The following is a 27,776-nucleotide window of genomic DNA, read 5'->3' on the forward strand; positions in this document are numbered from 1 at the left end:
GTATCAGTCAATTTTAGTCTTCAAGACCCCTGCTTTTAGTCATTGAATAGAAACCTTCATCATTGCTTCCAGTGGATAAAGATCTGTCCTGGTGATATGATCGGCATAGGGCTGCAGGGCTCATTGCAGCACAGTTTTAAACACTCTTTCTTGTAATGAACGCTGCACCTGTGTGATACTTCTCTTCAAGATTCCCATTGAATGATGGTTACTGGGTGATATCAAGGCCCGGATCTCAGTTCTTACATTATGGAGCTGTGATACCCTGTTCTCTTCAGGGCATTTTGGGAGAACTTAGTGAATAGGAGGCAATTGTGGTGTGTGGTGGTCAATTGTGACCAGTTGTGGTGTGTGGTGACCATGTTTTATTTGTGCTGGCCAACTATTGTTGTGGTGACCAATTGTGGTGTGCAGTGGTCAACTGTGATGTTTGGGGCCAATTGTGATGTACAATGGCCAATTATGATGCACTGTAGCCAACTGTGGCATGTGCTAGTCATTTGGGGTGTTTTGTGACCAACTGTGATGTGTGGCGGCAAATTGTGATCCACTGTGCCCAGCTGTAGTGTGCTGTTGTCAAATGTGTTGTGTGGTGGCTATCTTTGGTGTTTGTGGCCAACTGTGATGTGCAGGGGCCAAGTGAGATGTACTGTAGCCAATTGTGGTGTGTGCTAGTCATCTGTTTTGTGTGGTGACCAATGGCGGTGTGTGGTGGCCATTTTCTGTGTGTGGTGGCTTACCATAGTTTGTGGTGGTCAACTGTGGTGTGCGGTGCCAAAGTGTGACGTGCTGTCCAAAATACATTACACAACATTATCTTCATCTGGTTAGTAGGTAGTATTTACCCCGATTTAGCTTGTAGATTTTCAGGTGATCAGGTTGACCGTGAGTCAAACGACTTAAACAGCAACAACAAATGAGAAAATCCGGCTCCTTAAAACACTACGCCTAGACATGGTGTTACATGGTACCTACCATTTGTAATTTAATGGATTTTTTGGGAATAAAAGAAGTGATTTTAGGAGCTAGCTTTTCCTTTTTCTTGTGATATACTGTGGCCAATTTGTTAGTCAGTTGTAGTGTATGGTGGTCATCTATGTGTGGTGGCTTACCACAGTTTGTGGTGGCCAATTGCCTGGGTGGTGAGTATGGTGGTTGATGGCCAACTGCCATGAGTCAAAGCTGCTATTGATTTCTTCTTGACATTGACCTTTCTGTATGATGATTTTGCAGCTCCAAATGTGGCTCCTAAAGGCATCGCCCAACAATCCAGTCTGTACAACATGTATGGAGAACCGAAAAATGCCATTGATGGATCTCTAGACAGCAATTACCTGTACATGCAGTGTGCAGGAACTAATGAACAGAAAGACCCGTGGTGGATGGTTGACCTGAAGTCAAAATACAAGATCTTCACAGTTGCGATCACAAACAGAGGAGACTGCTGTGCTGAAAAAATAAACGGAGGACAAATCAGGATTGGGAACTCGGGTGACAATGGAGGCATCAAAAACCCCATGTAAATCACTTTATGTCTCCGTCCTCCATTATATAGGCTTCTTGTAGAGGTGTGAGGTCCTCCAGGCCGAGAGCAAGAACTCGGTTAGGAAAGTCTCTTTTTTAGTAATTTCATACCCTGATCCCATATACACATGTACTTAGTCTGTTAATGTCAGTGTCCAGCAACAGCAGCTCTATGTCTTGTATTAGCCCCTCTACTGTCTTTGGGTGGGGAGGGGATGGGTTATGGAGATTTCCTCTCATTACTCTGCGGTTCTATTCTATCAGATGTGGAGTAATTACATCCATGGGCTATGGACAGACTCTTGCATTTGAATGTGACGGTATGGTGGGTCAGTATGTGACCGTTCATATACCTGGAGCTGAACGTTCTCTGACCATATGTGAAGTTCAAGTCTTTGGACTTCCAAGTGATGACGCTGGTAAGAATATCTATCTATCAACATTATTATTCTGATATCTTTACTCATTTCCATCAGTCTCATATCTATCTATCTATCTATCTATCTATCTATCTATCTATCTATCTATCTATCTATCTATCTATCTATCTATCTATCTATCTATCCTTATGTCTCCCTACATTTCCATCAGTATCTATCTGTCTATCTCTTCCTTATATCTATCTTTCCATCAGTCTTATATCTTTCTCTCTCTAATATCTATCTTTTGCTCTATCTTTCTATTAGTCTCCTCTATCACTAACAGACTCAGAGACCTGAGATTGCACAACATGGCGAGATGCAACAATTAATCACCTCCTTCTCATATTTTTGCAGCAACTTCCATCAAGCCAGAAACAAAACCACGCAAGGCATTCATACACCGTCCACCAGAGAGTAAATATCTTTTTTATTACAAAATGTATAAAAGTTATTTTTATAAAAAAGACATTCAAATATATTACAAAACGACACATTTTAGTACCGCAGTTCACCAATGGATAAATGAAATTGATGTTTAATTACACATTAGCATATAGCTATCATAAAAGGGGCATGCATAAAAGAGGCCTCACCGTGTATCCTGAAATTTATTATAAAATACACAAAATGTAATTCACTACACTAAAAGAATGCCAGAATATGGATGTACGCAAACAGATCTGTAGTGCCACCGGGCCTCGGAGGGGTTTGGTGACAGCAACGGCAGCAGTGGTGGCTCCACTACTCCCACTATCACAAACGATGCCTGCAGAAAATGTTGCAGTGTGAATGATTCTGCAGTTTGGCATTTCATTTCTTAAGTGCTACCCATTAGGACAGGAAGGTTTTGTTGGTAAAGTTGTCCAGTTCGTGACACCAGTTTGTATACGGGTTAAAACTCGTTTCAGACAAATAATAATAAGAATGAATAAATAAAAATAAAATGGGGTTGTAGTCCTTTTTCCTGGAGGGTGGTGTGGTAGCTCAGTGCAGATGATGATATTGGTGAGAAAGGACTCCAGGAGTCAGGATGAAACGTTAAAACAGTGGAACAATTTATTTATTAGAGAAGAAGCTTCAGTAAATAATTTTTACAAAATGGACGTTACTTCAGGGCTTAATGTAGACTTTATAAGTCAGTACAGGGACACACATCTGCACACATGCAGACAATAAGTACAGGAATTTCATCTGTATGCTTTAGCGAGGAAAGTACAGGAATCTCATCTGTACGCTATGCTTTGCCCTTCTGCTTCATCGTTCCCCTTTTACTTTAAATATAAATCTCCTTTCTTCTTCTGTTACTCAGACTGTTTCTTTCTTTTTCTATCATTACATAAACTGATTTCTTATTTCCTTCTCTCTGTCTTCCTTCTCACCGCACTGGCTTTTCTCTCTTTCTTCTGTTCTTGCTTCTGCTCTTTTTTCCTGCTAAGCTCCGACTCTAACTAACTGCTGCTCTGACTGGATGTAGCTAACCAACCGATGCAGAGGGCTGATCCTCCAATCACAGGCTCCCTCTCATTTCTGACTGTCCTGACCTTCAATCACTAAGCTACTGCTGGGTGTTACCATGTATTCCAGCCAAACAGCTCCAAAGGAATTATTTCCTCTACCTTTCCACCTCATCACAAAGTATATATAATATAGAATAGAACACTGCAGTGGAGACTAGAGGTGCATGCCCACAAACACATCCAAGTAAACTCCCCATAGTATATATATATATATTGCCTGCTAGTTGTGATTAACCCAATAATCTGCATACCAAATGCCCTTATGAGAATAATAAGATAGATTGATGGATATATGCAGAATCTGAAAGGATAAAAAAATATAAGACTGAAGTAAATGTAGAGAGATATGAGAATAAGATGATAGATAGCTTATGACCCCTTTACACAGGCTGACAGTCGTTTAAATGACTGCACAAGCCCGGACATCACTGCTCAGGTCATTAGTGATTGTGAAGAGCGTTGTGAAGCGCTGAGTGGGAAGGAGTTACACATAACGAGAAGCCAGCGATAGTTTTCATGCTGACTGAAAGTAAGCGATAACGACAAGTGAACGTATAGTGAGCAATTGTTTTGCATTTACACGTAACCATTATCACTGAAATTTGCTTTTTTGAACAAATTATGAGCGATAATCGTGACATGTAAATGGCCCATTATAAGCATACAATCACATCAACAGACACGGGCAGTTCAATTATCCCTGCAGAACAACACAAAGAACTACTTTATGGGATAAAGAGGATAGCACTACATAGTATGAACATACCCATTTAGTGAACTGAACTCCGGCACCAAACACCCCAACAAATGTTTTGTATGTCTTCCTCAGGGTGAATCTGTGCCGGACTATCCTGGGCCCCTTTTAATTTCACCAAATATGAAGCTGTTTTAATTTGTTTTATATTCAATCCCAGGTGATAATTTGGCTTTCAGAGGCATCACCTCGCAGTCCAGCACCTATGGTCATCTTGGACTTTCTGAAAGTGCCATAGACGGCTACCCCAATACCGTAGGCGCATCTGGACGTTGTACTCATACCGTGTGGGAAAAGGGGCCCTGGTGGATGGTGGACCTCATGAACACCTTCAACGTCACCAAAGTGAAAATTACAAATCGAGTTGATTGTTGTTGGGAGAGGATCAACGGAGCAGAAATTAGAATTGGAGATTCTCCAGATAATGGTGGAACTCTGAATCCCAGGTAAGAGGAATTGTCCTGGTAGTATGTAAAAGTGATAGGAAAGTGCAAGGATTCCGATAATGTCAGCTGCACCTTTCTCACAGATGTGCCAAGATAGAATCACTGGGTCCTGGAGAAGAGGGGGAATATGTTTGCGGGATGGTGGGTCAGTATGTAACCATCACCATCCCTGGCAGATTTGAATACCTGACTCTGTGTGAGGTGAAGGTCTATGGCACTGTCGCTCCAGTAGGGTACACAGGTAAGAAACGACTGCAGATGTCCAATATGAAGTTTCCAAAAAATTGAGGAACATATGATGACTCTTCACGTTTAAAGGGGCTATCCACTTTTAAATTATTTGTGGCTTACCCTCAGGATAGGTCATCAATAGTAGATTGACTGGTGTCCATTGCTGGGGAACCCTGCAGATTATTTGTTCACTAGGCCGGTGCACTCATGTAGTCAGCAGACAGCTCTGATCTTACTGCAGTGGCTAGAATTGGTATTGCAGGCAAAGTTTCCATTCATTTCACTGAGAATTCAACCTGCATTACCAAGCTTGGTCACTACAGCAAGAACAGAGCTGCCTGCTTCCTGCAGTATTTAGCTCAATACACAAGTGCACTGGCCTGGTGAACAGCTGATCGGGGTACCAGTTGATGGAACCCCACCAACCCACTGTCGATGACCAGTCCTGACGGTAGTTTACTACTTGACCACCCCTTTAACATCACGTTGTTCGTAGATCCATCAGTCTGTGTTGATTAATCTCTCAATGTATCTTTGTAGCAGTTGGAGCTCCCTTTTTTCTGACACAGAGATCCAAAACCCCGGAACAACAACATTGCAGGAACTTTGCTATTGAAAATTTGACAGCTTTTAGTGCAAATTGCGCAACAACAATTTTGAACATGCTTTGTGCCACATGTAATATGTTTTAGACACTTTTAAAAACTCATTTTACAAAGGAGCGTTTCATCTTGGAAAAAGAGGCGTGGCCTTAATGCGATATTGTGTACCAAAGATTTGCCAAAACATTAAAATAAATTGCAAAATGACATATTTTAGTACCACAGTTCACCAATGGGTAAAGGAAGTAGATGTTTAATCGCACATTAGTATATAGCTGTCATAAATGTGTCTATTTCATAAAAGAGGCCTCACCGTGTATCCCGGAATTTGTTATAATAAAATACACAAAATGTAATTCACTAAAGCGATGCCAGAATATGGATGTCCACAGACAGATCCATGCGAGCCCCACATACACATTGCTTGCCCACATGAATAGATCTCACAGCATGCATGAAGGCCAGCAGTATTAGATATCAGTAAAAAGCCATTATAAATATGTTTGTGGCATGTGAATAAAGGCACCACATGCATTCCAGCCAAACAGCCCCAAAGGATTTTCTTTCCACCTAATGGCACAGTGTATATGATATAGAACAGTACACTGCAGAAGTGCATGCCCACAAACACATCCAAGTAAACTCCACAATCTATCTATCTATCTATCTATCTATCTATCTAGATATGTATATATATATATATATATATATATATATATATATATATATAGATAGATATATATATATATATAGATATAGATATATATATATATATATATATATATATATATATATATATATATATATATATATATGTATATTATTGTCATCCGCTAATCTACCTTTCTAGTTCATGGCAAAGTGTATACAGTATAGAATAGTACACTGCAGTGGTGACTAGAAGTGCATGCCCACAAAAACATCCAAGTAAACTCCACAAAGTATATATATGGCGTCTTCTAGCAGTGATTAACCCAATAATCTATATGCCAAATACCAGCATTATGACACACTGCCCTTAAAAAGATACAATCACATTAACAGACACAGGCAGTTCAATTATCCCTGCAGAGCAACACAAAAACTATTTTAAGGGATAAAGAAGATAGCACTACATAGTATGAACATACCCATTTAGTTAACTGAACTCTGGCACCAAACACCCCAACACACGTTTCAAATTACTTCCTCAGGGCTCAGTCAGATGAGCGTTTGGGGGTTTTTTGGCGCAAAATGCGCTGCACGGATATGCAAAATGCTCCTGACTGAAGCTCCATGCCCATTACTTACAATGGGGCCAGCGCTGCTGTCGTCCCATTGAAGACAATGGGATGCAGGTAACCCCATAATGATTTTGGGGGAAGGGCTTAAAATATGAGCCCCTCCCTGGAAATCATCTCTAGCTGTTGGAAAAAAATAAAAAAATATATACATCATCCCTCTGCCGCAGTGCAGCTCTGGCGTGTCTTCTCCCTGGCTCCCCGACGCTGTTCTGAAGCACTTTCTTCTGGCTGGGAAATTAAATATCCTTGCCTCCTGAAAGCGCTATGTATGATTGGCTGAGCACTCAGTCAATTGCAGGCAGCGCTCAGCCATTCATTGAATGACAGCTGAGCGCTGCCTGTGATTGGTCACAGTGCTCAGCCAATCAGAGGCAGCGCTCAGCCATTCAATGAATTCCTCACGATCCTCTGCCACAGCTGTGACAAATGTGGCAGGGAAATCCTTCGTCCCCGCTGGAGTTCCATCATCACTGAACACTGTGACAGTGTTGTCACAGTGTTCAGTGATGAGGCGACTCCCTGTAACATCACATGATGTTACGCGCAGCACAGACCTTCCCAAAGCACACATGTCCTATCTTTTGCAGGTGCAAGTATTTTGCACCTGTAAAAAATGGACATGTGAACACTGCATAGGGAACCATTGGTTCTAATAGGCACAAAAGAAAAAACAATCACTTGTCTGACTTCGGCCTCAGGGAGATGTGTGCCGGACTATCCTGAGCTGCCTCTAATTTCACCAAATTTGAAGTTGTTTAAAGTTGCATTATGTTCGATCCCAGGTGTCAATTTGGCTTCCAGAGGAATCACCTCTCAGTCCAGCACATTTAATAATCTTGGCGCTTCTAAAAATGCCATAGACGGCTCATCCAGTGCTATATACTCGACTGGACATTGCACTCATACCAACTTAGACGTGGAGCCCTGGTGGAGGGTGGACCTCGTGAATACCTTCAACGTTACCAAAGTGAAAGTTACAAATCGAGGCTGCTGTTGTGCGGAGAGGCTCAACGGAGCAGAAATTAGAATTGGAAATATTACAGAAAAAGGAGGAACCCGGAATCCCACGTAAGAGGAATTGTCCTGGTAGTATGTAAAAGTGTTGGAGAGTCCAAGAATTCAGGTAACGTCAGCTCCACCTTTCTTGCAGATGTGCCAAGATAGAATCACTGGGTCGTGGAAAGGAGGGTGAATATGTTTGCGGGATGGTGGGTCGGTATGTAACCATCACCATCCCGGGCAGAGCTGAATACCTGACTCTGTGTGAGGTGAAGGTCTATGGCACTATCATTTCAGAAGGGTACACAGGTAAGAAATGACTGCAGAAGTCCAACATCCAGGTTCCAGAATTTGAGGAATATATGATGACTGTCCAGATTTCAAGGGGTTATTGACGTTTAAACTATTGATCCACAAGAACAAAAGAGAAACCAGCAGCACAGTATATAGAGTACCAACCTTCTTGGGAAAGCCATAACTATGCACGCTGCAATAGATCCTGAACTCTACAGATCCTCCAGAAATACGTCCAAAATTTAAAGATGGAGCAGCACACAGGTCCTCCACATAGTTAAACTATGCTTTTTATGGAGATTTAAATAAAAAAAGCACTGGTTAGTGCTGTACCAGTTTTTAACAAGAATCACTGTGTGCTGCTCCATCTTTAAAGTTTAAACTATTGATGGCCTACCCTCAGGAGAGCTCATAAATAGTAGATTGGTTGAGGTCCATTTCCTGGAACTCCTGCTGATCAGCTGTTCATCTGGCCAGGGCAATTTTCTTCTTAGCTGAATTCTGCAGAAAGCAGACAGCTCTATTCTTACTGCAGAGAGAGAGATGCTCGAGTCCCCCATTGTAGTCAATGGAGTTCGTTACTCGAGTAGAACTCTCGAATTATACGAAAAGCTTGACACGAATAACGAGTACCCGAGCATTTGGGTGCTCGCTCATCGCCAGTTGTTACCTCTTTACTAGAGATGAGCGAACACCAAAATGCTCGGGTGCTCGTTACTCGGGACGAAATTATCACGATGCTCGAGGGTTCGTTTCGAGTAACGAACCCCATTGAAGTCAATGGGCGACCCGAGCATTTTTCTATGGGACCTATGCTCCGCTAAGGTTTTCATTTGTGAAAATCTGGGCAATTCAAGAAAGTGATGGGAACGACACAGAAACGGATAGGGCAGGCGAGGGGCTACATGTTGGGCTGCATCTCAAGTTCCCAGGTCCCACTATTAAGCCACAATAGCGGCAAGAGTGCCCCCCCCCCCAACAACTTTAACTTCTGAAAAGCCCTCATTAGCATGGCATACCTTAGCTAAGCACCACACTACCTACAACAAAGCACAATCACTGCCTGCATGACACTCCGCTGCCACTTCTCCTGGGTTACATGCTGCCCCCCCCCCCCCCTCCGCACGACACAGTGTCCACAGCGCACACCAAATTGTCCCTGCGCAGCCTTCAGCTGCCCTCATGCCACACCACCCTCATTGTCTATTTGTAAGTGCGTCTGCCAGAGGAAAAGCAGGCACACACTGCAGAGGGTTGGCATGGCTAGGCAGCAACCCCCCCATAAAAGGGGCAGGGCGATAGTCCACAATGCTGTACAGAAGCAATGAGAAATCCAATCCTGTGCCACCTCCATCCGGAGCTGCACACGTGGGCATAGCAATGGGGAACCCATGGGCCACACACTATTCATTCTGTCAAGGTGTCTGCATGCCCCAGTCAGACCGCGGTTTTTTATAAATAGTCACAGGCAGGAACAACTCCGCAATGGGAATTCCGTGTGCACCCACAGCATGGGTGGCTGCCTGGAACCCACCGGCTGTACATAAATGTATCCCATTGCAGTGCCCATCACAGCTGAGGTAACGTCCGATTAAATGCAGGTGGGCTTCGGCCCACACTGCATGCCCCAGTCTGACTGGGGTTCTTTAGAAGTGGACAGATGTAGGTTCAACTCCGTGTGTACCCACAGCATGGGTGGGTGCCAGGAAGCCACCGGCGGTACATAAATATATCCCATTGCATTGCCCATCACAGCTGAGGTAATGTCGTGCTTAATGCAGGTGGGCTTCGGCCCACACTGCATGCCCCAGTCTGACTTGGGTTCTTTAGAAGTGGACAGATGTAGGTTCAACTACGTGTGGACCCACAGCATGGGTGGCTCCCTGGAACCCACCGGCGGTACATAAATAAATCCCATTGCATTGCCCATCACAGCTGAGGTAATGTCGTGCTTAATGCAGGTGGGCTTCGGCCCACACTGCATGCCCCAGTCTGACTGGGGTTCTTTAGAAGTGGACAGATGTAGGTTCAACTCTGTGTGGACCCACAGCATGGGTGAGTGCCAGGAAGCCACCAGCGGTACATAAATATATCCCATTGCATTGCCCATCACAGCTGAGGTAATGTCGTGCTTAATGCAGGTGGGCTTCAGCCCACACTGCATGCCCCAGTCTGACTGGGGTTCTTTAGAAGTGGACAGATGTAGGTTCAACTCCGTGTGGACCCACAGCATGGGCGGCTCCCTGGAACCCACCGGCGGTACATAAATAAATCCCATTGCATTGCCCATCACAGCTGAGGTAATGTCGTGCTTAATGCAGGTGGGCTTCGGCCCACACTGCATGCCCCAGTCAGACTGGGGTTCTTTACAAGTGGACAGATGTAGGTTCAACTCCGTGTGGACCCACAGCATGGGTGGGTGCCAGGAAGCCACCGGCGGTACATAAATATATCCCATTGCAGTGCCCAACACAGCTGATGTAACGCCAGCTGTAATCCAGGTGGGCTAAAAATTAATTTGATTTCACTGTAGGCGAGGGCCCAAAAAAATTGGTGTACCAACCGTACTAATGTACCTGAGAAAAATTGGCCATGCCCAACCAAGATGGCAGGTGAAACCCATTAATCACTTTGGTTAATGTGGCTTAATTGGTAACTAGGCCTGGAGGCAGCCCAGTTTAAATAAAAATTGGATCAGGTAAAAGTTTCAACGCTTTAAAGAGCATTGAAACGTATAAAAATTGTTTAGAAAAATTATATGACTGAGCCTTGTGGCCCTAACAAAAATTGCCCGTTCGGCGTGATTACGTGAGGTTTCAGGAGGAGGAGCAGGAGGAGGAGGAGGAATATTATACACAGATTGATGAAGCAAAAATGTCCCCGTTTTTGATGATGATAGAGAACGATGCTTCCATCCGCGGGTGCAGCCTACGTATTGCTTAGGTATCGCTGCTGTCCGCTGGTGGAGAAGAGAAGTCTGGGGAAATCCAGGCTTTGTTCATCTTGATGAGTGTAAGCCTGTCGGCACTGTCGGTTGACAGGTGGGTACGCTTATCCGTGATGATTCCCCCAGCCGCACTAAACACCCTCTCTGACAAGACGCTAGCCGCAGGACAAGCAAGCACCTCCAGGGCATACAGCGCGAGTTCAGGCCACGTGTCCAGCTTCGACACCCAGTAGTTGTAGGTGGCAGAGGCGTCACGGAGGACGGTCGTGCGATCGGCTACGTACTCCCTCACCATCCTTTTACAGTGCTCCCGCCGACTCAGCCTTGACTGGGGAGCGGTGACACAGTCTTGCTGGAGAGCCATAAAGCTGTCCAGGGCCTTAAAGAGTGTTGCACTGCCTGTGCTGTACATGCTGCTTGATCTCCGCGCCTCCCCTGCTACCTGGCCCTCAGAACTGCGCCTTCTGCCACTAGCGCTGTCGGATGGGAATTTTACCATCAGCTTGTCCACCAGGGTCCTGTCGTATAGCAACACTCTCGAACCCCTTTCCTCTTCGGGAATGAGAGTGGAAAGGTTCTCCTTATACCGTGGGTCGAGCAGTGTGTACACCCAGTAATCCGTAGTGGCCAGAATGCGTGCAACGCGAGGGTCACGAGAAAGGCATCCTAACATGAAGTCAGCCATGTGTGCCAGGGTACCTGTATGCAACACATGGCTGTCCTCACTAGGAAGATCACTTTCAGGATCCTCCTCCTCCTCCTCCTCCTCAGGCCATACACGCTGAAAGGATGACAGGCAAGCAGCATGTGTACCGTCAGCAGTGGGCCAAGCTGTCTCTTCCCCCCCTCCTCATCCTCCTCCTCCTCAACGCGCTGAGATATAGACAGGAGGGTGCTCTGACTATCCAGCGACATACTGTCTTTCCCCGGCTCTGTTTCCGAGCGCAAAGCGTCTGCCTTTATGCTTTGCAGGGAACTTCTCAAGATGCATAGCAGAGGAATGGTGACGCTAATGATTGCAGCATCCCCGCTCACCACCTGGGTAGACTCCTCAAACTTTCCAAGGACCTGGGAGATGTCTGCCAACCAGGCCCACTCTTCTGAAAATAATTGAGGAGGCTGACTCCCACTGCGCCGCCCATGTTGGAGTTGGTATTCCACTATAGCTCTACGCTGCTCATAGAGCCTGGCCAACATGTGGAGCGTAGAGTTCCACCGTGTGGGCACGTCGCACAGCAGTCGGTGCACTGGCAGATTAAACCGATGTTGCAGGGTGCGCAGGGTGGCAGCGTCCGTGTGGGACTTGCGGAAATGTGCGCAGAGCCGGCGCACCTTTCCGAGCAGGTCTGTCAAGCGTGGGTAGCTTTTTAGAAAGCGCTGAACCACCAAATTAAAGACGTGGGCCAGGCATGGCACGTGCGTGAGGCTGCCGAGCTGCAGAGCCGCCACCAGGTTACGGCCGTTGTCACACACGACCATGCCCGGTTGGAGGCTCAGCGGCGCAAGCCAGCGGTCGGTCTGCTCTGTCAGACCCTGCAGCAGTTCGTGGGCTGTGTGCCTCTTATCTCCTAAGCTGAGTAGTTTCAGCACGGCCTGCTGACGCTTGCCCACCTCTGTGCTGCCACGCCGCGCGACACCGACTGCTGCCGACGTCCTGCTGCTGCTGACACATCTTGATTGCGAGACAGAGGTTGCGGAGGAGGAGGAGGAGGGTGCTTTAGTGGAGGAAGCATACACCGCCGCAGATACCACCACCGAGCTGTGGCCCGCAATTCTGGGGGTGGGTAGGATGTGAGCGGTCCCAGGCTCTGACTCTGTCCCAGCCTCCACTAAATTCACCCAATGTGCCGTCAGGGAGATATAGTGGCCCAGCCCGCCTGTGCTTGTCCACGTGTCCGTTGTTAAGTGGACCTTGGCAGTAACCGCGTTGGTGAGGGAGCGTACAATGTTGCGGGAGACGTGGTCGTGCAGGGCTGGGACGGCACATCGGGAAAAGTAGTGGCGACTGGGAACTGAGTAGCGTGGGGCCGCCGCCGCCATCATACTTTTGAAGGACTCCGTTTCCACAACCCTATACGGCAGCATCTCCAGGCTGATAAATTTGGCTATGTGCACGGTTAACGCTTGAGCGTGCGGGTGCGTGGCGGCGTACTTGCTCTTGCGCTCAAACACTTGCGCTAGCGACGGCTGGACGGTGCGCTGCGAGACATTGGTGGATGAGGCCGAGGACAGCGGAGCTGAGGGTGTGGGTGCAGGCCAGGAGACGGTAGTGCCTGTGTTCTGAGAGGGGGGTTGGATCTCAGTGGCAGGTTGGGGCACAGGGGGAGAGGCAGCGGTGCAAACCGGAGGCGGTGAACGGCCTTCGTCCCACCTTGTGGGGTGCTTGGCCATCATATGTCTGCGCATGCTGGTGGTGGTGAGGCTGTTGGTGGTGGCTCCCCGGCTGATCTTGGCGCGACAAAGGTTGCACACCACTGTTCGTCGGTCATCTGCACTCTCAGTGAAAAACTGCCAGACCTTTGAGCACCTCGGCCTCTGCAGGGTGGCATGGCGCGAGGGTGCGCTTTGGGAAACAGTTGTTGGATTATTCGGTCTGGCCCTGCCTCTACCCCTGGACACCGCACTGCCTCTTGCAACCTGCCCTGCTGCTGCCCTTGCCTCCCCCTCTGAAGACCTGTCCTGAGTAGGCGTAGCAAACCAGGTGGGGTCAGTCACCTCATCGTCCTGCTGCTCTTCCTCCGAATCCTCTGTGCGCTCCTCCCTCGGACTTACTGCCCTCACTACTACCTGACTGAAAGACAACTGTGTCTTATCGTCATCGTCCTCCTCACCCACTGAAAGGTCTTGAGACAGTTGCCGGAAGTCCCCAGCCTCATCCCCCGGACCCCGGGAACTTTCCAATGGTTGGCCATCAGCCACGATAAACTCCTCTGGTGGGAGAGGAACCACTGCTGCCCAATCTGAGCAGGGGCCCGAGAACAGTTCCTGGGAGTCTGCCCGCTCCTGAGAATGTGTCATTGTAGTGGAGTGAGGAGGCTGGCAGGAAGGAGGAGCAGCAGCCAGAGGATTCGGAGTTGCAGCGGTGGACGGCGCAGATCTGTGGGTGGACGATAGCTTGCTGGAAGCACTTTCTGCCATCCACGACAGGACCTGCTCACACTGCTCATTTTCTAATAAAGGTCTCCCGCGTGGACCCATTAATTGTGCGATGAATGTGGGGACGCCAGAAACGTGCCTCTCTCCTAATCCCGCAGCAGTCGGCTGCGATACACCTGGATCAGGAGCTCGGCCTGTGCCCACACCCTGACTTGGGCCTCCGCGTCCTCGGCCGCATCCACGTCCTCTAGGCCTACCCCTACCCTCAGCATGCTGTATTACCAGTAATTCAGAAACAGAACGCTGTAATTAAATGTACCGCTTATTGGCCTGTGGTTTGAGGCTGACTTCGCTTACGGAACGCCAGGAAATAATGTGGCGCAAGCCTGCTGTTACACTTAGCTGGCTGCGTATGATTTTTTTGAAGTTGTACACCCAGCACACACGGACCCAGAACGCTGAGCACAGTGAGAGGCAGGCCAAATAGATTTTTTGCCCAATATTTTTTAGGAAAGGCCCACTGCGTAAATTCAATCAATAATATATGTCTTCTGGCCCTGGAGTGTGTCACAGAACTGCGGAGTGTTGCACTGTTATTAACTGCAACAGAGTGGTGATTTCACAGCCAGGAAATAAATTGGCGCAAGCCTGCTGTTACACTTAGCTGGCTGCGTATGATTTTTTTGACGTTGTACACCCAGCACACACGGACCCAGAACGCTGAGCACAGTGAGAGGCAGGCCAAATAGATTTTTGCCCAATATTTTTTAGGAAAGGCCCACTGCGTATATTCAATCAATAATATATGTCTTCTGGCCCTGCCTACACAATTCTGTCCCTGTAGTATTACTGCAGGGCGCAATGCTCTGCACGGCCGATTTGGAGAAAAAAAAATTGTGCAACACTGCAAAAAGCAGCCTCCACAGTACTGCACACGGTTAGATGTGGCCCTAAGAAAGACCGTTGGGGTTCTTGAAGCCTACAATCACTCCTAACACTCTCCCTGCCTAACCACCACTTCTGTCCCTGTAGTATTACTGCAGGGCGCAATGCTCTGCACGGCCGATATACCAAAAAAAAAAATTGTGCGACACTGCAAAAAAGCAGCCTCCACAGTACTGCACACGGTTAGATGTGGCCCTAAGAAGGACCGTTGGGGTTCTTGAAGCCTACACTAACTCCTAACACTCTCCCTATAGCAGCAGCAGCATCAGCAGCACTTTCCCTAAGCTATGTCAGACCGCAACTGTGGCGAGCCGCGGGAGGGGACGATTTTTATACTCGGGTGACACCTGATCTCGCCAGCCACTCACAGCAGGTGGGTGGTATAGGGCTGGAACATCACAGGAGGAAGTTGTAATGCCTTCCCTGTCTTTCAATTGGCCAGAAAAGCGCGCTAACGTCTCAGAGATGAAAGTGAAAGTAACCCGAACATCGCGTGGTGCTCGTTAAGAGTAACGAGCATCCCGAACACCCTAATATTCGCCCGAGCATCGAGCTCGGACGAGTACGTTCGCTCATCTCTACTCTTTACTTTTCCTATTTCCTAAAGAATGCCCCTGCCAAACTTCATGTTTGCACGACATCCGGAAGTTAGAGAATTAGTGGCGAGTCAGGCAGTGAGTCAGTCAGTCAGTCAGTGAGGGCTTTCACCTTTACATATATAGATACAGCTCACTACTACATACGGATATATACAGCCACCAACAGGGGGAGTTCACTGTATGCCGATATATGCGTCCACCTTTTGCATGCAGCTCGCTGTATACGGATATATACAGTCAGCACCCGGGGTTTTCACTGTATACATATATATGCAACCAATACTAGGATGATCTCGCTATATATATATATATATATATATATATATATATATATATATAGCCAATACTAGAGGGAGCTCACTGTATACAGATATATACATCCACAAATAATGGAAGCTCACTGTATGCAGATATATGCAGCCACCACTTGGGTGGAGCCAACTGTATACAGATATATACAATCACCACCACTAAGGGGGGGCTCACTGTATACAGATATATACAGTCACAACTAAGGGGAACTCACTATATACAGATTTAAATAGCCAAATTCCTTGAATATATATATATATATCCTCATTTCCATCAGTCTCATATCTATCTATCTATCTATCTATCTATAGAACTAATACTGAAATCCCACTTTATTCGGATATATGTAGCCACCACTAGGGGGAGCTCTCTGTATACAGATTATACATCCACCACTAGAGGTAGCTCAGTACCTACAGATGTATACTTCCACCGCTAGAGGTAGCTCAGTACCTACAGATCTATACTTCCACCACTAGAGGTAGCCCAGTACCTACAGATGTATACCGCCACCACTAAAGGGAGCTCACTACATACAGCTATATACTGTTACCACTAGAGAGAGCTCACTATATATAGATAGATAATGCCACCAGTAGCGGGGGCGCAGCAGCTTACTTTATGCTGAGCTATTTTTGAGTTCTGTGTGTATTCACTGATCTCCTTCAGGGAGTGGCTGCAGGTAGTAGGGATGTTACCATGTCATTTTCTGTCTATGCAGGGGATTTAAGCTCTGTATCTGAAAAATATTCTCGTGCCTATATACGTGCATAAATTAATCACCTCCTTCTCATATTTTTGCAGCAACTCCCATCAAACTACAAACCAAACCACGCAAGGGAGTCATACGCCGTCCACCAGAGAGTAAATATCTTTATTATTACAAAATGTATAAAAATTATTTTTCCAAAAAAGGCATTGAAGTAAATTACAAAACGACACATTTTAGTATCCCAGCTCACCAATGTGTAAATGAAATAGTATCAAGATAATGTTTAATTACACATTAGTATATAGCTATCTTTTATGCAACAGACACATTTATGAGCCCCCGCCCCCCCCCCCCCCCCCTATCCCGGAATTTGTTATAATAAAATACACAAAATGTAATTCACTAAAGCGATGCCAGAATATGGATGTCCACAGACAGATCCATGCGAGCCCCACATACACATTGCTAGCCCACATGAATAGATCCCACCACATGCATGTAGGCCAGCAGTATTAGATATCAGTAAAAAGCCATCATAAATATGCTTCTGGCATGCAAATAAAGGCACCACATGTATTCCAGCTAGGGATGAGCGAGCATACTTGCCAAGGGCAATTACTCGATCGAGCATTGCCCTTAGCGAGTACCTGCCCGCTCGGAAGAAAAGATTCAGCGGCGGGCGGGGGGCGGCGGGGGAGAGCGGGGAGGAACGGAGGGGAGATCTCTCCCTCCTTCTCTCCCCCCCCCCTCCCCCCTGCTCACTGCTGCAACTCGCCTCTCACCCGCGCCGGCAGCCGAACCTTTTCTTCTGAGAGCGGAGATACTCGCTAAGGACAATGCTTGATTGAGTAATTGTCCTTAGCGAGTATGCTCGCTCATCTCTAATTCCAGCCAAACAGCTCCAAAGGATTTATTTCCAGCTCATGACAAAGTGTATATAATATAGAATACGGTAGTACACTGTAGCGGTGACTAGAGGTGCATGCCCACAAACACATCCAAGTAAACTCCACATAGCATATATATGGCGTCTGCGGGCAGTGATTAACCCAGTACTCTACATACCAAATAGCAGCATTATAAGACACTATCCTTATAAGGATACAATCACATCCACAGACACGGGCAGTTCAATTATCCCTGCAGAACAACACAAAGAATGATTTTATGGGATAAAGAAGATAGCACTACATAGTATGAACATACCCATTTAGTGAACTGAACTCCGGCACCGAACACCCCCACACACAGTTTGTATTACTTCCTCAGGGGCATGTGTGCCGGACTATCCTGAGCTCCTTTTAATCTCACCAAATTTGAAACTGTTTTAAGTTGCATTGTGTTCGATCCCAGGCAACAATCTGGCTTCCAGAGGAATCACCTCTCAGTCCAGCACCTATGATTATCTTGGAGCTTCTAAAAATGCCATAGACGGCTCCCCCAGTGCTATATACTCGACTGGACATTGCACTCATACCAACTTAGACGTGGAGCCCTGGTGGATGTTGGACCTCGTGAGCACCTTCAACGTCACCAAAGTGAAAGTTACAAATCGAGGCTGCTGTTGTGCAGAGAGGCTCAACGGAGCAGAAATTAGAATTGGAAATATTTCAGAAAATGGCGGAACCCAGAATCCCACGTAAGAGGAATTGTCCTGGTTGTATGTAAAAGTGATAGGAGGGTCCAAAGAGTCAGATAATGTCAGCTACAGCTTTCTCATAGATGTGTCAAGATAGAATCACTGGGTCGTGGAAAGGAGGGAGAATACATTTGCGAAATGGTGGGTCGGTATGTAACCATCACCATCCCGGGCAGAGCTGAATACCTGACTCTGTGTGAGGTGAAGGTCTATGGCACTATGGTTTCAGAAGGATATGCAGGTAAGACATGACTGCAGATGTCCAACATCCAGGTTCCAGAATTTGAGGAATATATGAAGACACCTGATTTCAAGGGGTTATCCACTTTTAAAGTATTCATGACCTACCCTCAGGATGGGTCATCAATAGTAGATTGGCTGTGGTCCGTTGCCTGGGACCTCTGCTGATCAGCTGTTTGCCAGGCCAGATACTTTCAGACACTTTTTATAACTCGTCTTAAAAAGGGGTATTCCTTCTTGGAAAATGCGGCGTGGCCTAAATGCGACATTGTGCATTAAAGATTGTGCCGAATTTTGGCACTATTTTTTAGCCTAAACTAAGCCAACTAATAGATCGTATAAAGTTCGGCTCTACAATCTATGGATTCAACAGATTTATCTTTCAGCATGAGTCACTATGATAAATCTGACACATTTAGACTGTCTAGTCTAAGTTTGCACTGTCTTACTACTAGACAAGAATAGTAAACCTGCTCTATTCTGTCTTTCTGCAGCCACTACAAGAAGAAGCTCACTACCACATACAAATATTTACAGCCACCAAAATAGATCTGTATGTAGATATATACAGCCACCACTAAGGGGAGCTCACTACATACAGATCTATATAGCCACCACTAGGGGGAGCACTCCGAATACATATTTACATAGCCACCACTAGGGTGAGTTAACTGTATAGAGATTATACATCAACCAACAGAGTGAGCTCAGTAGCTACAGATATTTGCTACCACCACTAAGAGAAGCTTACCGCATACAGCTACATACTGTCACAACTAGACAGAACTTACTACATGCAGATGTATACAGCCACCACTTGGGGGAACTCAGCAGTTTACTTTATACTGATATATTTTTCAGTTCTGTGTAGGGATGAGCGAGTATACTCGCTAAAGCACTACTCGCTCGAGTAATGTGCTTTAGACGAGTATGTCCCTGAAGATTCGGGAGCCGCCGCAGCTGACAGGTGAGTTGCGGCGGGAAGCAGGGGAGAGCGGGCGGGAGAGAGGGAGAGAGAGATCTCCCCTCCGTTCCTCCCCGCTCTCCCCTGCCGCTCCCCGCTCCGTGGCGGCCCCCGAATCTTCAGGGACGAGCAGGGAGGTACTCGTCTAAAGCACATTACTCGAGCGAGTAGCGCTTTAGCGAGTATACTCGCTCATCCCTAGTTCTGTGTGTATAAAGTGAGCTCCCCCTAGTGGTGGATGCAGGTAGGAAGGATGCTACCCTGTTATTTTTTGTCTGTGCAGGGGATTTGGAGCTTTGCTTCAATAAACTATTCTCATATCTTTCTTCATTTCCATGAGTCCCATATCTATCTGTCTACCTCTTTGTTCAGGTGATACTTGACAGATATCATAACCTTATCAATCAGGTATGCCTTATTAGTCAATGCATTGGAGAAGAAAACATGAAAAAGGCAGATAATGTTTCCAAGATCTTCTTCTGAAGGACATTTATTAAGTCTATTACTATGGGGAAATATTAGACAATTCTATATAACTTTAAGAATCTTTTGATTTAGCTTCTATAACAGACAAACACAACAAACAGTACAGACATTGTCTATTCATTCACACCAAATATACCGATTGATAATTCAATAAGTGAAATAGAAACAGAGGATTGTACTATTTCTCAAGACAGCAGAAAGAAACAAAGCACATGTAAGATTCAAGGGTCTTATTGCCCGCAGCTTTGTGCTTGTCTGGTGTCTACTGTCCAAAGATCTTAACAATCCTTAGAACATTCCACATATTCTCATATCCTCCACCAAGATGTTAGAGTAATCACTTAATTTAGGTGATACTCAATGGGTATCGTAGCCGTATCAATCAGGTATGCCTAATTATTAGTGGATACATCGGAGAAGAAAACGTGAAACAGTCAGGTGATATTTCCAAGCTCTTCTTCTAGAGAACATTTATTAGGTACATCTTATATAGTTAACTTCATGAGCTGATCACGAGCTCACCTCGCTCCATCAGCATCCAGTCAAACTATAATAAGCAATTCACAGCGAATCATAGTAAGATTAAATAGATGTTTAATCGCACATTAGTGTATAGCTCTCATAAATGTGTCTGTTTCATAAAAGAGGGCTCACCGTGTATCCCGGAATTTGTTATAATAAAATACACAAAGTGTAACTCACTAAATCGATGCCAGAATATGGATGTCCACAGACAGATCCATGCGAGCCCCACATACAGATTGCTAGCCCATATGAATAGATCCCACAACATGCATGTAGGCCAGCAGTATTAGATATCAGTAAAAAGCCATCAGAAATATGCTTCTGGCATGCAAATAAAGGCACCCCATGTATTCCAGCCAAACAGCCCCAAATTATTTATTCTGCGCAAAAATGGAGAATGCTACAATTTTTCTTCTGTGCGCGCATCCACAGTTGATTTCCACTCGTGTGCAGGAACAATCTGTTATGAACAGTATTTGCTACAGATCTGCAATGAGGACGCCTTCCATGGATTCTGCAGCAAGAATCTACCCCAGTGCAGCTGTCCTAAAGGCACCGCATAGATTCCAGCCAAACAGCTCCAAAGGATTTATTTCCTCTACCTCTCTAGCGCCTGGCAAAGTGTATATAATATAGAATAGTACACTGCAGTGGTGACTAGAGGTGCATGCCCACAAACACATCCAAGTAAACTCCACAAAGCATATATATGACGTCTTCTAGCAGTGATTAACCCAATAATCTATATATCAAATAGCAGCATTATAACACACTGCCCATATAAAGATACAATCACATCAACAGACACGGGCAGTTCAATTATCCCTGCAGAGAAACACAAATAATGATTTTTGTACACAATCTTGTCTCTGAGCTCTACAGGCAGCTCTTTCCTCCATACGGCTCCCACCCACTTGTGAGGGCGATAGTGCGTTTTTAAAATCGCTGCGATATCGCAGTTGCCAACTTGCGATTTTTGTGCGACTGCGCTGCAATTATGTATTGTGACTGTCCTGCGTTTTCTTATTGCAGCGTTTTTGACACTTTAAACTTAATTATAGAGCAAAGAATCGCAACACATTCGCACGTGCGATTCTGCGATGCGTTTTTACGGCACCCATTTACTTGCATGGGCAAGGGAAAAATCAGACATCGCACTAATATAGGGCAGTCGCAATCGATTAAAAAAATCGCACCCGCGCTGCGAAAAAAAATCGCAAATGCGCATAGCCACATTACAACTCATTAGTTTCAAACTAAAAGTTTTAGCGCTCTATCACAGCGCTAAAAAAAATGCAAATCGCTAATGCAAGTGGGTGGGAGCCCTTATAGCTTGGTTTTGGCTCTGATATGCATTGTGAGTTCTGAGACCTTATATAGATGGGGGGGGGGGGGGGGGCTTTTAAAAGTGATGTCCAATCAAGATGTAGAAACATCTCAAAGATGATCATGAGAAATGGGAGGCCTCCAGGGCTAAATTTCAAGTGTCATACCAAAGGGTGTAAATACTTACGTCAATGCAAAATGGTAGTTTTCACTTTTAATGCAGAATGAGGGGAAAAACTGTACATTTTTTTTAATTTGCAAAAGGCTACAACATAACAAAATATAAATAAAGTGACAGGGTCTGATGACTTTCCGGATGCAATGTATATAACAGGAATATAGCTGGGGCTGGTGAGACATATGCCCACTGCTCTCCGATAAACCATTCTGCCATTTACATACAAGGTGAGGACAGTAAATCTCTGCCCCTAGCCAACAGAAAACCTAGCTATATCCCTGTGTATTGTATTGTAATGGGGACAAGTGGGAGGTCCCGGAGAATTACACAGGAGGTCTTCTAGCAGTGCAGAGTATTTCAGAAGATAGGCTGATCTTGTGGGAGCAATGACCTCTCCACTGATGTGATGATAGTGAGTTGGCAGTGTGGGGGATAATATCAGAAGGGAGATAAGCGAGATGTCACAGGCCGAAATACAGAACAATTAGGAGGGTCATTTCAGCAGCACAGAGGGTTTCAGGATATCAGAATGACACTATAATCTTTTTATCTTACAGTTACACAACTGGATGCAGATGTTCCTTCAGGGACAAGTAAGTAAGGCTGGTTTTACATCTGCATTGGAGCCTATGGTTGGAGGTTCCGTCTCAAAATGCCGGAAGGAAAACACTGCATGCAGCGCTTTTTCTTCTATCCGGAAGCCGGTGAGCTAAGAGGAAACGAAATGGACCCCATTATAGGTAGCCGGGTTCCTTTGGCGCTGCTCAGTTCAATCCTGAGACGGAGCCATTCAGCCATGGGGATTCCGGGCGCAAGTGTGAAACCACCCTAACCCAAGTCTGACATTGACCTCTCCATTCGCAGATTTCTCCCGAGTGGCATGTAATGATTAGTTGTTTTTTTTTAGATCTTGTAGGAAGACATTTCCTTTTCCCGAAGGAGAGTATCACAGATTACGTCGTACTGACTCCAGCTCAGCCGATGAGATTGAACTCCTTTACGCTCTGCATGAATTTGGCTTTGAACGTCTCAGAGAACAGAGAGACCATCTTGTTTACTTATCGCACCTTAAATCATGATGCGCTGACCCTATGGCAGGAATATAATGGGAATGTCGGGTTCTACATGAGCGGGGAGGGAATAATGTTCCCCAACCTTGACAAATGTAAGACGTGGACTCACATCTGTCTGACGTGGGAATCTAAGCACGGCCGCTGTGAACTGTGGGTAAATGGCAGAAGAACCGGAAACAAGATTTATCGTAAGAAAAGCAGCGTGCAGCCAGGTGGCACTGTTATTTTAGGCCAAGATTACGACAGTTACAATGGTGACTTCGATAAAAAGCAGAGCTTCGTTGGAAAGATCAAAGATCTAAACATGTGGAACAAAGTTCTCTCACTAAGGTCCCTTCGATCCGTATTTAAAGGGAAAGTAAAGCAAAAGGGCGATATTTTCGATTGGAGTAACTTGTCCTACTCCATAAAGGGAAATGTAAAACTGGTTTAAGAGATCAATGATTATAACAACCATAAATAGTGAAGAATGTCTCCATCATTCTGCTGATATGTAGAAGCTGGATAATAAAAGCATTTGTACAATTCAGTGTGTGCTCATCTGTACCGGATCCTGAGATATCGCCATTTACAAAAAAGGTGAAGCCTATGGCAAACGTATAAAGAACGTTACCAAATACCCCAATAGGGAGTAATGATTAGAAAAGAGTGAGATGCATCAACAGGGGTTCTATGATTGTAGTTCCTTCTTAACTTCGGGGTCACCGGTTATCATCCATTGCTTACATGCACATATGTCCGAACTTTTAAAGCATGAAAAGTTCACGTTAAGCTCCTAGTAATGCTCTGCACATGATAAGATGCACCCTCATAGTAAAGATGCCCCCTTTATGCCCCACACAATTTCACAAAACATTCTTTGTGTGGCACACAATAATATGCCCCCTCTCAGTAGTAATACCTCCTGAGTGCCACAAATACAGTAATGATGCCCCTATAACCTCCATCAAAATAACAATGCCTCCGTAATGTTACTTCTGCTGGGCGCACCTCACCGCAGCATGGACGTGAAAGTGATATCGCGTTCCCACAGGACGCGCAGCTGAAGCACCAAAAGGACAGTGAACTGTATACTGGACTCACGGACAGACATAACATAGAACAAATGACTAACACACTCACCAAACATCCCCGCACGAATAAACAGATGGAATTGCTGCAATAAATACGAGGAATTAGTTCGTGCATTGGCCAATGAACTTAAGCTGCGAACCCAACTTCAAGGGTCCTTGTGGTCCCTACTCTAACGAGACAACATGAACCAGAACCCTGCCTGCAAGCAGAGCAATCGCCTCGATAAAGGCAGCCCTGCACTGGAACCTAATGGCCACACTAGCCTAGAGATGATACATGATCCAGAAGCACAGGACACAGTTCACACTCCAACACACTAGGGCTAGCATGCAAAACAGAACCAAAACTGAACAGGACCTTCCACACCTGATGTCTGGTCACTTGCACTGACACTGGACAAGACACTGTTTACACACCTAACACATATGCAGGCATGCAAGACAACAAGCCCTAGAGTGAAGGGATACCAGCTTCCTCTTGCAGAGGGGCTGGTGAATATAAATACAGAAGACCCGTGGGGATTGGCTGGCAGGAGGAACTCCACACACAGGCAGCTCAATTACCCCACACTTGTGACGGTGTGCTCCTGGAACACTGTAATACAATAGATCTCAGCAGCACAACCTGACTCTTTGTTCTCTGCTTGCAGAGGATGCCTCCTTAGTGAACCAAACACAGTATAATGAAGCCTTAAAGGGGTTGTCCCGCGATAGCAAGTGGGGTTATGCACTTCTGTATGGCCATATTAATGCACTTTGTAATATACATCGTGCATTAAATATGAGCCATACAGAAGTTATTCACTTACCTTCCCTGCGCTGGCGTCCCCGTCTCCATGGCTCCGTCTAATTTCAGCGTCTAATCTGATTAGACGCGCTTGCGCAGAAGTGTCTTCTGCCATCTCCTCGGTCCGGCACGAGCGGCATTCTGGCTGCGCCCCCTTGTACGCATCATCGCGTAGCTACGCCCCCGTCACATGTGCCGATTCCAGCCAATCAGGAGGCTGGAATCGGCACATGTGACGGGGCGGAGCTACGCGATGACGCATACAAGGGGGCGGAGCCAGAACGCAGCTGCTGCCGGAGCGAGGAGATGGCAGAAGACCCATCTGCGCAAGCGCGTCTAATCCGGCGATTGGACGCTGAAACTAGACGGCACCATGGCGACGGGGACGCCAGCAACGGAGCAGGTAAGTGAATAACTTCTGTATGGCTCATATTTAATGCACGATGTATATTACAAAGTGCATTAATATGGCCATACAGAAGTGTATAACCCCACTTGCTGCAGCGGGACAACCCCTTTAATATCACCCACAGCAAAGATGCTCTCTTAGTGCTGCCAGTGATGCCCCACTCACAGTAAAGGTTTTCCCCAAATGCCCCCACACAGAAAAAGTGCTTCTTATATAGTATGATGCCCCCTCATGGTAGTGATGCCCCCAGATAGTAAATGCCTCGGGCACAGTTTGAGGCCCCCTTGGTATCCATAAAGATGCCCCTTTAGTGTCCCCCATTCATTATAAGGGCCTCCATACTGATACATCTTAGTCTTACCCTCTATGATAATGATGGGGAAGAACATCATGAGGAGAATTAATCCTTAATACTGATGAAGCCAGAAGCTTGGTGCATATCCTGTTATCATCTTTATCTGGCCCTTCCCCTCTGGTCTCTGCAGCTACCGCCCTGGGTGCTGACACTGACCTTATGTTCACTAAAAACACAATGCCTTGGCACTCTTAGATGTCGAAAATCAGAGGTGACAGTTTTGAGATCACAACGGGACATGTGCCAGTAGTCACGGGAAGGTGGACAGTGGCCAAAATGTAGGACTGGATCCAGGACAGTTGAGAGGACGGCTTTCAACAGTGGTGTCTGATGGGTGTCATTGTTCTTGTGGTAAAACCGATAATACATTAAGCCAATTCAGATAATTAATGTTTTTAACACTTCTGGGTACTAATAATCTACAGGCACCATATGCCGGTATTATTGTACCTTGACGCCACCGGAAATGGTGGGTGTAGCCAAGAGTTTGGGATCTTGACAAGCAGGTCAGGCCCCCAGTGGCTGATTGGCTACACACACCACTCCGGCGCGCCACTGTTAGCCTGCACTCAACCTTCCAGCGCTATTTATTATCCAGGGTTAAGGTGTGCAGGGCCTCCCGGGTGCAGCGACTCACCCCCCTTTCTGCCTCAGTAGCAGACAGCTCAGTTTCATTAGCTGGGGGCGGGCCTTCAGATGTCAGGGGACATTAGCTCACATGGGCGGCAAGGTGCTGGTTCTGAATACAGGGGAAGGTCCGAGGAGCATGCACTGACTTTTGCCGTGGGATTGAGGGTTAGGGTTTGGGGTAGTTTCACAGTTAGGCTTACACTATTAGGTGTCAATGCTTCCATGTAAATGCCGGCGGACACTCACATGGAACCATTTACAGTTAATAATGTAAGCCTAACACTGAAACTACCCCTAACCCTTACCCTCCATCCCATGGCAATACTCTTTCCGTGCTGCTGTCGGCTCTCTGAGCTGTGATGGGTCGCCAGCCAATCAGAAGCTAGGGGTGTGACAGGGGTGTTCCTCCAGCTAAGCTGTCACACCCCTAGCTTCTGGTGGCGTCAAGATACAATAATACCCCATATACCTTGGGGGGAGTAACACTGGGAGAGTCCCATGTACAGAGGAATCTGGGTGTAGATCACAGACTAAATAACAGCACAAAGTCAATCAGCTGCATCTAAGGCCTGTGAGATACTGTTGTGTATTCATAGGTGCATAGAATCAAAGGAAAGGGACATAATGTTACCACCTTACAAATTATTAGTGCCGCCTTATCTATAATATGCAGTTCAGTTCTGGGCACTAGATGTCCAGGAGTTAGAAAAGGTACAAAGCTGAGAAACTAAACTGATAAGGAACATGGAAAATCTCAGGCGCTGATCACCGCATGTTTTTATATCCCTTAATATTAGCATTTTATATATAACCCCTTAACACCACAGGACCTACAGTTATATCCTGGGTGTGCAGGGTTTATGTGGAGCAGGAATGCTTCAGATAAACCTGCACACCCAGGACGTTGTTATCGCTCTAAGGGCTTATTCAGACGACCGTATATCGGCTGGGTTTTCACGCCGAGCCGATATATGGTGTCCTCGTCTGCAGGAGGGGAGGATGGAAGAGCCAGGAGCAGGAACTGAGCTCCCGCCCCCTCTCCACCCCTTGCCACTATTTGCAAATAAATGCTGTATAATGTAATATTGCGGTATTACATGTATTCTGTATGAGCTATCAAACAATTGCTAACTATGACATTACATCATACTGCAGGAGTGATCAAAACATCGCTAGTTTTTGTCCTCCCTGGGGACTAAAAAAAAAAAGTAAAAGAAAGAATAAAGATTTACCAATTGTTGAAAAAAAGTCATAAAAGTTCACCCCCCCCTCCCCCATTGCCCTATTTACAATAAAGTAATCTAAATTATAGAACAAAAATACATATTTGTTCTATAATTATATAATATATGATATAACTGACTTATGTAAAAGTCACTTATATCAAAGTAATACATTATTAACCCCG

The 27,776-nt window shown here is 45.9% G+C and overlaps 1 protein-coding gene across 1 annotated transcript in view; it reads left to right on the forward strand.

The window, feature by feature from the left end:
- The window catches only part of LOC136621434 (uncharacterized), a 38,640-nt gene extending 14,997 nt beyond the window's left edge, over positions 1-23,643 (forward strand). The window contains exons 6-17 of the mRNA XM_066596935.1: positions 1,234-1,519; positions 1,789-1,943; positions 2,301-2,360; positions 4,378-4,663; positions 4,747-4,904; positions 7,562-7,847; positions 7,930-8,087; positions 16,776-16,835; positions 18,037-18,322; positions 18,406-18,563; positions 22,599-22,634; positions 22,949-23,643. Of these exons, the coding sequence (XP_066453032.1) occupies positions 1,234-1,519; positions 1,789-1,943; positions 2,301-2,360; positions 4,378-4,663; positions 4,747-4,904; positions 7,562-7,847; positions 7,930-8,087; positions 16,776-16,835; positions 18,037-18,322; positions 18,406-18,563; positions 22,599-22,634; positions 22,949-23,547 (2,528 nt within the window). The 3' untranslated portion in view covers positions 23,548-23,643. The remainder of the gene's footprint in view (positions 1-1,233; positions 1,520-1,788; positions 1,944-2,300; positions 2,361-4,377; positions 4,664-4,746; positions 4,905-7,561; positions 7,848-7,929; positions 8,088-16,775; positions 16,836-18,036; positions 18,323-18,405; positions 18,564-22,598; positions 22,635-22,948) is intronic.
- The last annotated feature ends 4,133 nt before the right edge of the window (positions 23,644-27,776 follow it).

Source organism: Eleutherodactylus coqui, chromosome 3 (assembly GCF_035609145.1).
Source record: "Eleutherodactylus coqui strain aEleCoq1 chromosome 3, aEleCoq1.hap1, whole genome shotgun sequence".
NCBI lineage: Eukaryota > Metazoa > Chordata > Amphibia > Anura > Eleutherodactylidae > Eleutherodactylus > Eleutherodactylus coqui.